This window comes from Tachypleus tridentatus, chromosome 3, assembly GCF_004210375.1.
Source record: "Tachypleus tridentatus isolate NWPU-2018 chromosome 3, ASM421037v1, whole genome shotgun sequence".
Lineage (NCBI taxonomy): Eukaryota > Metazoa > Arthropoda > Merostomata > Xiphosura > Limulidae > Tachypleus > Tachypleus tridentatus.
Genome location: NC_134827.1, coordinates 31,426,998 through 31,444,709, shown reverse-complemented (window position 1 = coordinate 31,444,709; position 17,712 = coordinate 31,426,998). Strand labels below are relative to the sequence as shown.

At 36.2% G+C, this 17,712-nt stretch overlaps 2 protein-coding genes across 2 annotated transcripts in view; both read right to left on the bottom strand.

Annotated features, from left to right (window-relative positions):
• LOC143245781 (polycystin family receptor for egg jelly-like) overlaps window positions 1-17,712 on the bottom strand; it is a 101,685-nt gene that overhangs the window by 72,868 nt on the left and 11,105 nt on the right. The gene's annotated exons all lie outside the window — the stretch shown is intronic.
• On the bottom strand, window positions 2,588-4,020 carry LOC143247880 (uncharacterized). Its single transcript, XM_076496436.1, has one exon. The coding sequence runs from the start codon at window positions 3,971-3,973 to the stop codon at window positions 2,588-2,590; it is 1,386 nt and encodes a 461-aa protein (XP_076352551.1). The 5' UTR covers window positions 3,974-4,020.

Genomic DNA, 17,712 nt, shown 5'->3' with positions numbered 1-17,712 from the left:
GCTGATTTTAGAACAGACTCACTAGGTGTCATTTCTTGTGGTTGTGATTTTGAGGATTCACTTGTTCCTGACATCGATATTGACATAGCTGAAATGTATCCTTCAGTTTCTGATTCTGTGGTAAATGGAAACATTGTGGTAGTATATTCTCTTTGTTGCAATTCTGACGTTCCACTTGCAGTTGACGTTAATATTGACTGTGATGAGGTACTTTCCTCAGGTTGAGATTCTAACATCCCACTTGTAGCTGACGATAGAATAGATTCACTAGAGGTGATATCCTGTGGTTGTGACAGCCTGTTTGTAGTTGATGGTAGAATAGACACATTAGGTGTTATTTCTTGTGTTTCTGAGTCGAAGGATACACTTGTTCCTGACGTCGATAGCTGCTTAGTTGAAGTATGTTTATATGCTGGATATTCCGATTTTAATGGATACGTTGTTGTCGTATCTTTTCTGGTTGGAATTCTGACGTTTCTCTACTAGTTAACGTTAACGTTGACTGTGATGAGGTAGTTTCCTCTGGTTTAGATTCTAACATCTCACTGGTAGTTGATGACAGAACAGACTTACTAGGAGTTGTTGCTTTTGTTGTAAATCTAATGAGGTACTTGAAGTGAAGTTTAGAATAGACTCACTAGCTGTCATTTCTTGTGGTTGTGATTCTGAAGATACACTTGTTCCTGACATCGATATTGACAAAGTTGAAATGTATCCTTCAGTTTCTGATTCTGTGGTAAATGGAAACATTGTGGTAGTATATTCTCCTTGTTGCAATTCTGACGTTGCACTTGCAGTTGACATTAACTTTGACTGTGATGAGGTACTTTCCTGTGGTTGAGATTCTAAAATCCCACTTGTAGTTGACGATATAACAGATTCACTAGAGATCATTACTTGTGGTTCTGATTCGGATGATATACTTGTTCCTGATGTCGATAGGTGCCTAGTTGAAATAGGTTCTTTTGGTTGAGATTCTGATGTTAATAGAGACATTATTGTAGTAGCTTCTTCTGGATAGAATTCTGACGTTCTGCTTGCAGTTGACGTTAATTTTGTCTGTGATGAGGCACTTTCCTCTGGTTGAGTTTCTAACATCTTACTTGCAGTTGATGACAGAACAGACTCACTAGAAGTCGTTGCTTTTTCTTGTGATTCTGGTGATCCACTCGAAGTTAATTTTAGAACAGACTCACTAGGTGTTATTTTTTGTGGTTGTGATTCTAAGGATAGTGTCGTCAATACGGACTTGGTTGAAAAATATTCTTTTGGTTGAGATTCTGAGGATAAGAGAGTCATTGTTGTAGTAGTAGCTTTTTGTTGTTTCAATTCTGAGGTTCCACTTGCCGTGGACGTTGACTCTGACTCTGTTGTGGTACTTTCCTCTGATTGAGATTCTATCACTTCGCTTGAAGTTAGTGACAGATGAGACTCACTAGAAGAAACACCACTAGATGTTGTTGCTTTTTGTTGTGATTCTGATGATTCACTTGAAGCTGATTTTAGAACAGACTCACTAGGTGTCATTTCTTGTGGTTGTGATTTTGAGGATACACTTGTTCCTGACGTCGATATTGACCTACTTTCCGATTCTGTTGTAAATAGAGATATTGTGGCAGTATATAATTCTCCTGGTTGTAATTCTGATGTGCCACTTGTAGTTGACATTAACTTTGTCTGTGTTGATGTACTTTGTTCCGGTTGTGATTTCAATTTCACACTTGCAGTTGAGGTTGGAACAGACTCACTAGAGGTTATTCCTAGTTGTTGTGATGCATGCGATTCACTCGTTCTGGAATTCGACGCGGAACTGCTTGAAGTGGATTCTTTTCGTTGAGATTCCGAGGTTAATGAAGACGTTGTTGTCGCATATTCTCTTGGTTGCAATTCTAACGTTCCACTTGCAGTTGACGTTAACATTGACTGTGATGAGGTACTTTCCTTTGATTGAGATTCTATCACTTCGCTTGAAGTTAATGACAGATGAGACTCACTAGAAGAGACACCACTAGAAGTTGTTGCTTTTTGTTGTGATTCTGATGATTCACTTGAAGCTGATTTTAGAACAGACTCACTAGGTGTCATTTCTTGTGGTTGTGATTTTGAGGATTCACTTGTTCCTGACATCGATATTGACATAGCTGAAATGTATCCTTCAGTTTCTGATTCTGTGGTAAATGGAAACATTGTGGTAGTATATTCTCTTTGTTGCAATTCTGACGTTCCACTTGCAGTTGACGTTAATATTGACTGTGATGAGGTACTTTCCTCAGGTTGAGATTCTAACATCCCACTTGTAGCTGACGATAGAATAGATTCACTAGAGGTGATATCCTGTGGTTGTGACAGCCTGTTTGTAGTTGATTGTAGAATAGACACATTAGGTGTTATTTCTTGTGTTTCTGAGTCGAAGGATACACTTGTTCCTGACGTCGATAGCTGCTTAGTTGAAGTATGTTTATATGCTGGATATTCCGATTTTAATGGATACGTTGTTGTCGTATCTTTTCTGGTTGGAATTCTGACGTTTCTCTACTAGTTAACGTTAACGTTGACTGTGATGAGGTAGTTTCCTCTGGTTTAGATTCTAACATCTCACTGGTAGTTGATGACAGAACAGACTTACTAGGAGTTGTTGCTTTTGTTGTAAATCTGATGAGGTACTTGAAGTGAAGTTTAGAATAGACTCACTAGCTGTCATTTCTTGTGGTTGTGATTCTGAAGATACACTTGTTCCTGACATCGATATTGACAAAGTTGAAATGTATCCTTCAGTTTCTGATTCTGTGGTAAATGGAAACATTGTGGTAGTATATTCTCCTTGTTGCAATTCTGACGTTGCACTTGCAGTTGACATTAACTTTGACTGTGATGAGGTACTTTCCTGTGGTTGAGATTCTAAAATCCCACTTGTAGTTGACGATATAACAGATTCACTAGAGATCATTACTTGTGGTTCTGATTCGGATGATATACTTGTTCCTGATGTCGATAGGTGCCTACTTGAAGTAGGTTCTTTTGGTTGAGATTCTGATGTTAATAGAGACATTATTGTAGTAGCTTCTTCTGGATGGAATTCTGACGTTCTGCTTGCAGTTGACGTTAATTTTGTCTGTGATGAGGCACTTTCCTCTGGTTGAGTTTCTAACATCTTACTTGCAGTTGATGACAGAACAGACTCACTAGAAGTCGTTGCTTTTTCTTGTGATTCTGGTGATCCACTCGAAGTTAATTTTAGAACAGACTCACTAGGTGTTATTTTTTGTGGTTGTGATTCTAAGGATAGTGTCGTCAATACGGACTTGGTTGAAAAATATTCTTTTGGTTGAGATTCTGAGGATAAGAGAGTCATTGTTGTAGTAGTAGCTTTTTGTTGTTTCAATTCTGAGGTTCCACTTGCCGTGGACGTTGACTCTGACTCTGTTGTGGTACTTTCCTCTGATTGAGATTCTATCACTTCGCTTGAAGTTAATGACAGATGAGACTCACTAGAAGAAACACCACTAGATGTTGTTGCTTTTTGTTGTGATTCTGATGATTCACTTGAAGCTGATTTTAGAACAGACTCACTAGGTGTCATTTCTTGTGGTTGTGATTTTGAGGATACACTTGTTCCTGACGTCGATATTGACCTACTTTCCGATTCTGTTGTAAATAGAGATATTGTGGCAGTATATAATTCTCCTGGTTGTAATTCTGATGTGCCACTTGTAGTTGACATTAACTTTGTCTGTGTTGATGTACTTTGTTCCGGTTGTGATTTCAATTTCACACTTGCAGTTGAGGTTGGAACAGACTCACTAGAGGTTATTCCTAGTTGTTGTGATGCATGCGATCCACTCGTTCTGGAATTCGACGCGGAACTGCTTGAAGTGGATTCTTTTCGTTGAGATTCCGAGGTTAATGAAGACGTTGTTGTCGCATATTCTCTTGGTTGCAATTCTAACGTTCCACTTGCAGTTGACGTTAACATTGACTGTGATGAGGTACTTTCCTTTGATTGAGATTCTATCACTTCGCTTGAAGTTAATGACAGATGAGACTCACTAGAAGAGACACCACTAGAAGTTGTTGCTTTTGTTGTGATTCTGATGATTCACTTGAAGCTGATTTTAGAACAGACTCACTAGGTGTCATTTCTTGTGGTTGTGATTTTGAGGATTCACTTGTTCCTGACATCGATATTGACATAGCTGAAATGTATCCTTCAGTTTCTGATTCTGTGGTAAATGGAAACATTGTGGTAGTATATTCTCTTTGTTGCAATTCTGACGTTCCACTTGCAGTTGACGTTAATATTGACTGTGATGAGGTACTTTCCTCAGGTTGAGATTCTAACATCCCACTTGTAGCTGACGATAGAATAGATTCACTAGAGGTGATATCCTGTGGTTGTGACAGCCTGTTTGTAGTTGATGGTAGAATAGACACATTAGGTGTTATTTCTTGTGTTTCTGAGTCGAAGGATACACTTGTTCCTGACGTCGATAGCTGCTTAGTTGAAGTATGTTTATATGCTGGATATTCCGATTTTAATGGATACGTTGTTGTCGTATCTTTTCTGGTTGGAATTCTGACGTTTCTCTACTAGTTAACGTTAACGTTGACTGTGATGAGGTAGTTTCCTCTGGTTTAGATTCTAACATCTCACTGGTAGTTGATGACAGAACAGACTTACTAGGAGTTGTTGCTTTTTTGTTGTAAATCTAATGAGGTACTTGAAGTGAAGTTTAGAATAGACTCACTAGCTGTCATTTCTTGTGGTTGTGATTCTGAAGATACACTTGTTCCTGACATCGATATTGACAAAGTTGAAATGTATCCTTCAGTTTCTGATTCTGTGGTAAATGGAAACATTGTGGTAGTATATTCTCCTTGTTGCAATTCTGACGTTGCACTTGCAGTTGACATTAACTTTGACTGTGATGAGGTACTTTCCTGTGGTTGAGATTCTAAAATCCCACTTGTAGTTGACGATATAACAGATTCACTAGAGATCATTACTTGTGGTTCTGATTCGGATGATATACTTGTTCCTGATGTCGATAGGTGCCTAGTTGAAATAGGTTCTTTTGGTTGAGATTCTGATGTTAATAGAGACATTATTGTAGTAGCTTCTTCTGGATGGAATTCTGACGTTCTGCTTGCAGTTGACGTTAATTTCGTCTGTGATGAGGCACTTTCCTCTGGTTGAGTTTCTAACATCTTACTTGCAGTTGATGACAGAACAGACTCACTAGAAGTCGTTGCTTTTCTTGTGATTCTGGTGATCCACTCGAAGTTAATTTTAGAACAGACTCACTAGGTGTCATTTTTTGTGGTTGTGATTCTAAGGATAGTGTCGTCGATAGGGACTTGGTTGAAGAATATTCCTTTGGTTGAGATTCTGAGGATAAGAGAGTCATTGTTGTAGTAGTAGCTTTTTGTTGTTTCAATTCTGAGGTTCCACTTGCCGTGGACGTTGACTCTGACTCTGTTGTGGTACTTTCCTCTTGTTGAAATTCTATCACTTCGCTTGAAGTTAATGACAGATGAGACTCACTAGAAGAGACACCACTAGAAGTTGTTGCTTTTTGTTGTGATTCTGATGATTCACTTGAAGCTGATTTTAGAACAGACTCACTAGGTGTCATTTCTTGTGGTTGTGATTTTGAGGATTCACTTGTTCCTGACATCGATATTGACATAGCTGAAATGTATCCTTCAGTTTCTGATTCTGTGGTAAATGGAAACATTGTGGTAGTATATTCTCTTTGTTGCAATTCTGACGTTCCACTTGCAGTTGACGTTAATTTTGACTGTGATGAGGTACTTTCCTCAGGTTGAGATTCTAACATCCCACTTGTAGCTGACGATAGAATAGATTCACTAGAGGTGATATCCTGCGGTTGTGACAGCCTGTTTGTAGTTGATTGTAGAATAGACACATTAGGTGTTATTTCTTGTGTTTGTGAGTCGGAGGTTACACTTGTTCCTGACATCGATATTGACATAGTTGAAATGTATCCTTCAGTTTCTGATTCTGTGGTAAATGGAAACATTGTGGTAGTATATTCTCCTTGTTGCAATTCTGACGTTCCACTTGCAGTTGACATTAACTTTGACTGTGATGAGGTACTTTCCTGTGGTTGTGATTCTAAAATCCCACTTGTAGTTGACGATATAACAGATTCACTAGAGATCATTACTTGTGGTTCTGATTCGGATGATATACTTGTTCCTGATGTCGATAGGTGCCTAGTTGAAGTAGGTTCTTTTGGTTGAGATTCTGATGTTAATAGAGACATTATTGTAGTAGCTTCTTCTGGATGGAATTCTGACGTTCTGCTTGCAGTTGACGTTAATTTTGTCTGTGATGAGGCACTTTCCTCTGGTTGAGTTTCTAACATCTTACTTGCAGTTGATGACAGAACAGACTCACTAGAAGTCGTTGCTTTTTCTTGTGATTCTGGTGATCCACTCGAAGTTAATTTTAGAACAGACTCACTAGGTGTCATTTTTTGTGGTTGTGATTCTAAGGATAGTGTCGTCGATACGGACTTGGTTGCAGAATATTCTTTTGGTTGAGATTCTGAGGATAAGAGAGTCATTGTTGTAGTAGTAGCTTTTTGTTTCAATTCTGAGGTTCCACTTGCCGTGAACGTTGACTCTGACTCTGTTGTGGTACTTTCCTCTGATTGAGATTCTATCACTTCGCTTGAAGTTAATGACAGATGAGACTCACTAGAAGAAACACCACTAGATGTTGTTTCTTTTTGTTGTGATTCTGATGATTCACTTGAAGCTGATTTTAGAACAGACTCACTAGGTGTCATTTCTTGTGGTTTTGATTTTGAGGATACACTTGTTCCTGACGTCGATATTGACCTACTTTCCGATTCTGTTGTAAATAGAGATATTGTGGTAGTATATAATTCTCCTGGTTGTAATTCTGATGTGCCACTTGTAGTTGACATTAACTTTGTCTGTGTTGATGTACTTTGTTCCGGTTGTGATTTCAATTTCACACTTGCAGTTGAGGTTGGAACAGACTCACTAGTGGTTATTCCTAGTTGTTGTGATGCATGCGATCCACTCGTTCTGGAATTCGACGCGGAACTGCTTGAAGTGGATTCTTTTCGTTGAGATTCCGAGGTTAATGAAGACGTTGTTGTCGCATATTCTCTTGGTTGCAATTCTAACGTTCCACTTGCAGTTGACGTTAACATTGACTGTGATGAGGTACTTTCCTCTGATTGAGATTCTATCACTTTGCTTGAAGTTAATGACAGATGAGTTTCACTAGAAGAGACACCACCAGAAGTTGTTGCTTTTTGTTGTGATTCTGATGATTCACTTGAAGCTGATTTTAGAACAGACTCACTAGGTGTCATTTCTTGTGGTTGTGATTTTGAGGATACACTTGTTCCTGACGTCGATATTGACCTACTTTCCGATTCTGTTGTAAATAGAGATATTGTGGCAGTATATAATTCTCCTGGTTGTAATTCTGATGTGCCACTTGTAGTTGACATTAACTTTGTCTGTGTTGATGTACTTTGTTCCGGTTGTGATTTCAATTTCACACTTGCAGTTGAGGTTGGAACAGACTCACTAGAGGTTATTCCTAGTTGTTGTGATGCATGCGATCCACTCGTTCTGGAATTCGACGCGGAACTGCTTGAAGTGGATTCTTTTCGTTGAGATTCCGAGGTTAATGAAGACGTTGTTGTCGCATATTCTCTTGGTTGCAATTCTAACGTTCCACTTGCAGTTGACGTTAACATTGACTGTGATGAGGTACTTTCCTTTGATTGAGATTCTATCACTTCGCTTGAAGTTAATGACAGATGAGACTCACTAGAAGAGACACCACTAGAAGTTGTTGCTTTTGTTGTGATTCTGATGATTCACTTGAAGCTGATTTTAGAACAGACTCACTAGTTGTCATTTCTTGTGGTTGTGATTTTGAGGATTCACTTGTTCCTGACATCGATATTGACATAGCTGAAATGTATCCTTCAGTTTCTGATTCTGTGGTAAATGGAAACATTGTGGTAGTATATTCTCTTTGTTGCAATTCTGACGTTCCACTTGCAGTTGACGTTAATATTGACTGTGATGAGGTACTTTCCTCAGGTTGAGATTCTAACATCCCACTTGTAGCTGACGATAGAATAGATTCACTAGAGGTGATATCCTGTGGTTGTGACAGCCTGTTTGTAGTTGATGGTAGAATAGACACATTAGGTGTTATTTCTTGTGTTTCTGAGTCGAAGGATACACTTGTTCCTGACGTCGATAGCTGCTTAGTTGAAGTATGTTTATATGCTGGATATTCCGATTTTAATGGATACGTTGTTGTCGTATCTTTTTCTGGTTGGAATTCTGACGTTTCTCTACTAGTTAACGTTAACGTTGACTGTGATGAGGTAGTTTCCTCTGGTTTAGATTCTAACATCTCACTGGTAGTTGATGACAGAACAGACTTACTAGGAGTTGTTGCTTTTGTTGTAAATCTAATGAGGTACTTGAAGTGAAGTTTAGAATAGACTCACTAGCTGTCATTTCTTGTGGTTGTGATTCTGAAGATACACTTGTTCCTGACATCGATATTGACAAAGTTGAAATGTATCCTTCAGTTTCTGATTCTGTGGTAAATGGAAACATTGTGGTAGTATATTCTCCTTGTTGCAATTCTGACGTTGCACTTGCAGTTGACATTAACTTTGACTGTGATGAGGTACTTTCCTGTGGTTGAGATTCTAAAATCCCACTTGTAGTTGACGATATAACAGATTCACTAGAGATCATTACTTGTGGTTCTGATTCGGATGATATACTTGTTCCTGATGTCGATAGGTGCCTAGTTGAAATAGGTTCTTTTGGTTGAGATTCTGATGTTAATAGAGACATTATTGTAGTAGCTTCTTCTGGATGGAATTCTGACGTTCTGCTTGCAGTTGACGTTAATTTCGTCTGTGATGAGGCACTTTCCTCTGGTTGAGTTTCTAACATCTTACTTGCAGTTGATGACAGAACAGACTCACTAGAAGTCGTTGCTTTTTCTTGTGATTCTGGTGATCCACTCGAAGTTAATTTTAGAACAGACTCACTAGGTGTCATTTTTTGTGGTTGTGATTCTAAGGATAGTGTCGTCGATAGGGACTTGGTTGAAGAATATTCCTTTGGTTGAGATTCTGAGGATAAGAGAGTCATTGTTGTAGTAGTAGCTTTTTGTTGTTTCAATTCTGAGGTTCCACTTGCCGTGGACGTTGACTCTGACTCTGTTGTGGTACTTTCCTCTTGTTGAAATTCTATCACTTCGCTTGAAGTTAATGACAGATGAGACTCACTAGAAGAGACACCACTAGAAGTTGTTGCTTTTTGTTGTGATTCTGATGATTCACTTGAAGCTGATTTTAGAACAGACTCACTAGGTGTCATTTCTTGTGGTTGTGATTTTGAGGATACACTTGTTCCTGACGTCGATATTGACCTACTTTCCGATTCTGTTGTAAATAGAGATATTGTGGTAGTATATAATTCTCCTGGTTGTAATTCTGATGTGCCACTTGTAGTTGACATTAACTTTGTCTGTGTTGATGTACTTTGTTCCGGTTGTGATTTCAATTTCACACTTGCAGTTGAGGTTGGAACAGACTCACTAGTGGTTATTCCTAGTTGTTGTGATGCATGCGATCCACTCGTTCTGGAATTCGACGCGGAACTGCTTGAAGTGGATTCTTTTCGTTGAGATTCCGAGGTTAATGAAGACGTTGTTGTCGCATATTCTCTTGGTTGCAATTCTAACGTTCCACTTGCAGTTGACGTTAACATTGACTGTGATGAGGTACTTTCCTCTGATTGAGATTCTATCACTTTGCTTGAAGTTAATGACAGATGAGTTTCACTAGAAGAGACACCACCAGAAGTTGTTGCTTTTTGTTGTGATTCTGATGATTCACTTGAAGCTGATTTTAGAACAGACTCACTAGGTGTCATTTCTTGTGGTTGTGATTTTGAGGATTCACTTATTCCTGACATCGATATTGACATAGCTGAAATGTATCCTTCAGTTTCTGATTCTGTGGTAAATGGAAACATTGTGGTAGTATATTCTCTTTGTTGCAATTCTGACGTTCCACTTGCAGTTGACGTTAATATTGACTGTGATGAGGTACTTTCCTCAGGTTGAGATTCTAACATCCCACTTGTAGCTGACGATAGAATAGATTCACTAGAGGTGATATCCTGTGGTTGTGACAGCCTGTTTGTAGTTGATTGTAGAATAGACACATTAGGTGTTATTTCTTGTGTTTGTGAGTCGAAGGATACACTTGTTCCTGACGTCGATAGCTGCTTAGTTGAAGTATGTTTATATGCTGGATATTCCGATTTTAATGGATACGTTGTTGTCGTATCTTTTTCTGGTTGGAATTCTGACGTTTCTCTACTAGTTAACGTTAACGTTGACTGTGATGAGGTAGTTTCCTCTGGTTTAGATTCTAACATCTCACTGGTAGTTGATGACAGAACAGACTTACTAGGAGTTGTTGCTTTTTGTTGTAAATCTGATGAGGTACTTGAAGTGAAGTTTAGAATAGACTCACTAGCTGTCATTTCTTGTGGTTGTGATTTTGAGGATTCACTTGTTCCTGACATCGATATTGACATAGTTGAAATGTATCCTTCAGTTTCTGATTCTGTGGTAAATGGAAACATTGTGGTAGTATATTCTCCTTGTTGCAATTCTGACGTTCCACTTGCAGTTGATATTAACTTTGACTGTGATGAGGTACTTTTCTGTGGTTGAGATTCTAAAATCCCACTTTTAGTTGACGATATAACAGATTCACTTGAGATCATTACTTGTGGTTCTGATTCGGATGATATACTTGTTCCTGATGTCGATAGGTGCCTAGTTGAAGTAGGTTCTTTTGGTTGAGATTCTGATGTTAATAGAGACATTATTGTAGTAGCTTCTTCTGGATGGAATTCTGACGTTCTGCTTGCAGTTGACGTTAATTTTGTCTGTGATGAGGCACTTTCCTCTGGTTGAGTTTCTAACATTTTACTTGCAGTTGATGACAGAACAGACTCACTAGAAGTCGTTGCTCTTTCTTGTGATTCTGGTGATCCACTCGAAGTTAATTTTGGAACAGACTCACTAGGTGTCATTTTTTGTGGTTGTGATTCTAAGGATAGTGTCGTCGATACGGACTTGGTTGAAGAATATTCTTTTGGTTGAGATTCTGAGGATAAGAGAGTCATTGTTGTAGTAATAGCTTTTTGTTGTTTCAATTCTGAGGTTCCACTTGCCGTGGATGTTGACTCTGACTCTGTTGTGGTACTTTCCTCTGGTTGAGATTCTATCACTTCGCTTGAAGTTAATGACAGATGAGACTCACTAGAAGAGACACCACTAGAAGTTGTTGCTTTTTGTTGTGATTCTGATGATTCACTTGAAGCTGATTTTAGAACAGACTCACTAGGTGTCATTTCTTGTGGTTGTGATTTTGAGGATACACTTGTTTCTGACGTCGATATTGACCTACTTTCCGATTCGGTTGTAAATAGAGATATTGTGGTAGTATATAATTCTCCTGGTTTTAATTCTGATGTGCCACTTGTAGTTGACATTAACTTTGACTGTGTTGATGTACTTTGTTCCGGTTGTGATTTCAATTTCACACTTGCAGTTGAGGTTAGAACAGACTCACTAGAGGTTATTCCTAGTTGTTGTGATGCATGCGATCCACTCGTTCTTGAATTCGACGCGGAACTACTTGAAGTGGATTCTTTTGGTTGAGATTCCGAGGTTAATGAAGACGTTGTTGTCGCATATTCTCTTGGTTGCAATTCTAACGTTCCACTTGCAGTTGACGTTAACATTGACTGTGATGAGGTATTTTCCTCAGGTTGAGATTCTAACATCCCACTTCTAGCTGACGATAGAATAGATTCACTAGAGGTGATATCCTGTGGTTGTGATAGCCTGTTTGTAGTTGATTGTAGAATAGACACATTAGGTGTTATTTCTTGTGTTTGTGAGTCGAAGGATACACTTGTTCCTGACGTCGATAGCTGCTTAGTTGAAGTAGGTTTATATGCTGGAGATTCCGATTTTAATGGAGACGTTGTTGTAGTAGCTTTTTCTGGTTGGAATTCTGACGTTTCTCTACTAGTTAACGTTAACTTTGACTGTGATGAGGTAGTTTCCTCTGGTTTAGATTCTAACATCTCACTGGTAGTTAATGACAGAACAGACTTACTAGAAGTCGTTGCTTTTTGATGTAAATCTGATGAGGTACTTGAAGTGAATTTTAGAATAGACTCACTAGCTGTCATTTCTTGTGGTTGTGATTCTGAAGATACACTTGTTCCTGACATCGATATTGACATAGTTGAAATGTATCCCTCAGTTTCTGATTCTGTGGTAAATGGAAACATTGTGGTAGTATATTCTCTTTGTTGCAATTCTGACGTTCCACTTGCAGTTGATATTAACTTTGACTGTGATGAGGTACTTTTCTGTGGTTGAGATTCCAAAATCCCACTTGTAGTTGACGATATAACAGATTCACTAGAGATCATTACTTGTGGTTCTGATTCGGATGATATACTTGTTCCTGATGTCGATAGGTGCCTAGTTGAAGTAGGTTCTTTTGGTTGAGATTCTGATGTTAAGAGAGACATTATTGTAGTAGCTTCTTCTGGATGGAATTCTGACGTTCTGCTTCCAGTTGACTTTAATTTTGTCTGTGATGAGGCACTTTCCTCAGGTTGAGTTTCTAACATCTTACTTGCAGTTGATGATAGAACAGACTCATTAGAAGTCGTTGCTTTTTCTTGTGATTCTGGTGATCTACTCGAAGTTAATTTTAGAACAGACTCAGTAGGTGTGATTTTTTGTGGTTGTGATTCTAAGGATAGTGTCGTCGATACGGACTTGGTTGAAGAATATTCTTTTGGTTGAGATTCTGAGGATAAGAGAGTCATTGTTTTAGTAGTAGCTTTTTCTTGTTTCAGTTCTGAGGTACCTTTTGCAATTGACGTTAATTTTGACTGTGATGAGGCACTTTCCTCTTCTTGAGATTCTAACATCTCACTTGTAGTTGATGACAGAACAGACTCACTAGGAGTTGTTGCCTTTTCTTGTGAATCTGATGATCTACTTGTTGTTGATTTTAGAATAGACTCATTCGGTGTCATTTCTTGTGATTGTGATTCTGAGGACACACTTGTTCCTGACTCTGATATTGTCCTAGTTTCTGATTCTGTTGAAAATAGAGATATTGTGGTAGTATGTGTTCCTGGTTGTAATTCTAATGTTCCACTTGCAAGTGACATTAACTCTGACTGTGTTGATGTATATTCTCCTGATTGTGATGGTGATGTCTCACTTGTAGTTATCGTTAATGCGGGCTTAGTGGTAGAAGCCTTTTGTGGTGTGGAATCTGATGTTCTTTCCTCACTTTGTGTTACTACAGTTTGAGAAGAGGTTTCTTGTTGTTGTTCCGATTCTTGACTTACTCGTGTACTTGAAGTTAATATAGGCTGAATAGATAAATGTTGCTCTGGTTGGAATTCTGAGGGCACATTTGTAGCAGGATGTAAAACAGAGGGTGTTACAACATTTGTTGTTCCTGATTCCACTGTCGAATATTCTGAAATAAACGTTTGTTCGGTAAAAATATTGTGTCAGATATCTTTAGCTTAGCTTATGTCCCTCTGCTTTGGTCTTACTACTAGCATATCTCTGCTTCAATTTATCTGAAGTCATTTGAATCAATAAACTTATTCCAAAGGATGTTAGCGAACTTAATACATTACGGAAATGAAATTGAAGGAAGTTATTTATTTCTTGGTAGATTAAAGGGTGACTGATAATAATATCGTCTTGAAGAGTTTCAGGTGGTTTTATAAGTTACTTAAACTGAGATAGTTCTGTACATTACTAAATGAGTTCGGGGTTCGACATGGTACACGGTGAGTTATTAGAATACTTTATGCTATCTTTGAATGGTTTTAAAGTTGGCTAAAGTTGTGGTATTTGTTGGAGTCGTATTATATGTAACTGGAATGATGAGGTGCTTAACAAGTCATTAAAATGTCATGTAGGCTTCTTCGTAAGTAGGATCTCAGACAGTTTTATTAAATAGTGTATTGTTTCAGGAATTATTAGAACAGTTCAAAGTTGTCTAAAATAAATAAAGTTTTAGAAATGGTTTAATAAATAACTGGAATTGTAATTATTGTGAGTTTTATTTCTGTCTGTAAAAGTATATGGAAGAGTAGAAATAAATGATGTGGCTCATTAAATTATTTTCCTTATTAAATGATGTGGCTTATTAAATAATGTAGCTTATTAAATAATGTAGCTTATTAAATGATGTTTCTTATTAAATGATGTGGCTTACTAAATAATGTAGCTTATTAAATGATATCTCTTATTAACTGATGTGGCTCATTAAATAATGTAGCTTATTAAATGATATCTCTTATTAACTGATGTGGCTCATTAAATAATGTAGCTTATTAAATAATGTAGCTTATTAAATAATGTAGCTTATTAAATGATGTGGCTTACTAAATGATGTGGCTCATTAAATAATGTAGCTTATTAAATGATGTTTCTTATTAAATGATGTGGCTTACTAAATGATGTGGCTCATTAAATAATGTAGCTTATTAAATGATGTTTCTTATTAAATGATGTGGCTTACTAAATAATGTAGCTTATTAAATGATGTTTCTTATTAAATGATGTGGCTTATTAAATAATGTTTCTTATTAAATGATGTGGCTTACTAAATAATGTAGCTTATTAAATGATGTGGCTTATTAAATGATGTTTCTTATTAAATGATGTGGCTTACTAAATAATGTAGCTTATTAAATAATGTAGCTTATTAAATGATGTTTCTTATTAAATGATGTGGGTTACTAAATAATGTAGCTTATTAAATGATGTTTTTTATTAAATGATGTGGCTTACTAAATAATGTAGCTTATTAAATGATATCTCTTATTAACTGATGTGGCTCATTAAATAATGTAGCTTATTAAATGATATCTCTTATTAACTGATGTGGCTCATTAAATAATGTTTCTTATTAAATGATGTGGCTTACTAAATAATGTAGCTTATTAAATAATGTAGCTTATTAAATGATGTTTCTTATTAAATGATGTGGGTTACTAAATAATGTAGCTTATTAAATGATGTTTTTTATTAAATGATGTGGCTTACTAAATAATGTAGCTTATTAAAAGATGTGGCTTATTAAATGATGTTTCTTATTAAATGATATGGCTTACTAAATAATGTAGCTTATTAAATGATGTTTCTTATTAAATGATGTAGCTTATTAAATGATGTGGCTTATTAAATGATGTTTCTTATTAAATGATGTGGCTTATTAAAAGATGTTTCTTATTAAATGATGTGGCTTATTAAATGATGTTTCTTATTAAATGATGTGGCTTATTAAATGATGTGGCTTATTAAATGATGTTTCTTATTAAAAGATGTGGCTTATTAAATGATGTTACTTATTAAATAATGTGGCTTATTAATTGATGTTTCTTATTAAATGATGTTTCTTATTAAATGATGTGGCTTATTAAATGAATGAAATAGTTTAAAATTTTATAAACTACTGAAACTTTTAAATTAGTTCGTATTTTTAGTTGCTGGAATAGTTTAAGGAAGATTATAAATCATCGTACAAGATAGGATGGTATTAATTAATTAATTATTTTTGTTAAGCACAAAAGCTACACTATGGGTTATCTGTCACGTTCCCATCGCAAGAATCGAAACATTTTTGGCATTATAAGTCCGTATTTTAAATTGCTCAAATAGTTTGGGGAGACTTATAAAAGATTGTAATAAGATGAGGTGATATTCTGAGTTCCTGATGTTGGGTTCGTAAAGTACAGGAATTGAGAGGGGCTTGAAAAGTGTTGCACTTGATTGATCAGAATTAATCACAAAGCTACACAGTGGGCTATCTGTGCTCTGCCCATCATAGGTATCTAAACCTGGTTTCTAGCAGTGTGAACGCAGACATATCGCCATTTGGAGGGCAAGTGTGGAAGAACTGAAGGGTATTCGTTACAAGGAAGATAGAATATTGTATGGTTAACAAGAGACTGGAGTCATTCTTCAGTGGTCTTTGCAATAGAATTGACAACATTCTACAAAATGTTAACGTCTATAGTTCGTAAACAACTACATACTGTACACACTAGAACAAGAAGTCTTTTACATACTGTACACACTAGAACAATAAGTGTTTTACATACTGTACATACTAGAACAAGAAGTGTTTTACATACTGTACACAATAGAACAATAACTGTTTTACATACTGTACACACCAGAACAATAAGTGTTTTACATACTGTACATACTAGAACAATAAGTGTTTTACATACTGTACATACTAGAACAAGAAGTGTTTTACATACTGTACACAATAGAACAATAACTGTTTTACATACTGTACACACCAGAACAATAAGTGTTTTACATACTGTACACACTAGAACAATAAGTGTTTTACATACTGTACATACTAGAACAATAACTGTTTTACATACTGTACACACTAGAACAATAAGTGTTTTACATACTGTACATACTAGAACAATAAGTGTTTTACATACTGTACACAATAGAACAATAAGTGTTTTACATACTGTACACACCAGAACAATAACTGTTTTACATACTGTACACAATAGAATAATAAGTGTTTTACATACTGTACACATTAGAACGATAAGTGTTTTACATACTGTACACATTAGAACGATAAGTGTTTTACATACTGTACATACTAGAACAATAAGTGTTTTACATACTGTACACAATAGAACAATAAGTGTTTTACATACTGTACACACCAGAACAATAACTGTTTTACATACTGTACACAATAGAACAATAAGTGTTTTACATACTGTACACATTAGAACAATAAGTGTTTTACATACTGTACATACTAGAACAATAAGTGTTTTACATACTGTACACAATAGAACAATAAGTGTTTTACATACTGTACACCAGAACAATAACTGTTTTACATACTGTACACAATAGAACAATAAGTGTTTTACATACTGTACACATTAGAACAATAAGTGTTTTACATACTGTACACACTAGAACAATAAGTGTTTTACATACTGTACATACTAGAACAATAACTGTTTTACATACTGTACACACTAGAACAATAAGTGTTTTACATACTGTACATACTAGAACAATAAGTGTTTTACATACTGTACACAATAGAACAATAAGTGTTTTACATACTGTACACACCAGAACAATAACTGTTTTACATACTGTACACAATAGAATAATAAGTGTTTTACATACTGTACACATTAGAACGATAAGTGTTTTACATACTGTACACATTAGAACGATAAGTGTTTTACATACTGTACATACTAGAACAATAAGTGTTTTACATACTGTACACAATAGAACAATAAGTGTTTTACATACTGTACACACCAGAACAATAACTGTTTTACATACTGTACACAATAGAACAATAAGTGTTTTACATACTGTACACATTAGAACAATAAGTGTTTTACATACTGTACATACTAGAACAATAAGTGTTTTACATACTGTACACAATAGAACAATAAGTGTTTTACATACTGTACACTGGAACAATAACTGTTTTACATACTGTA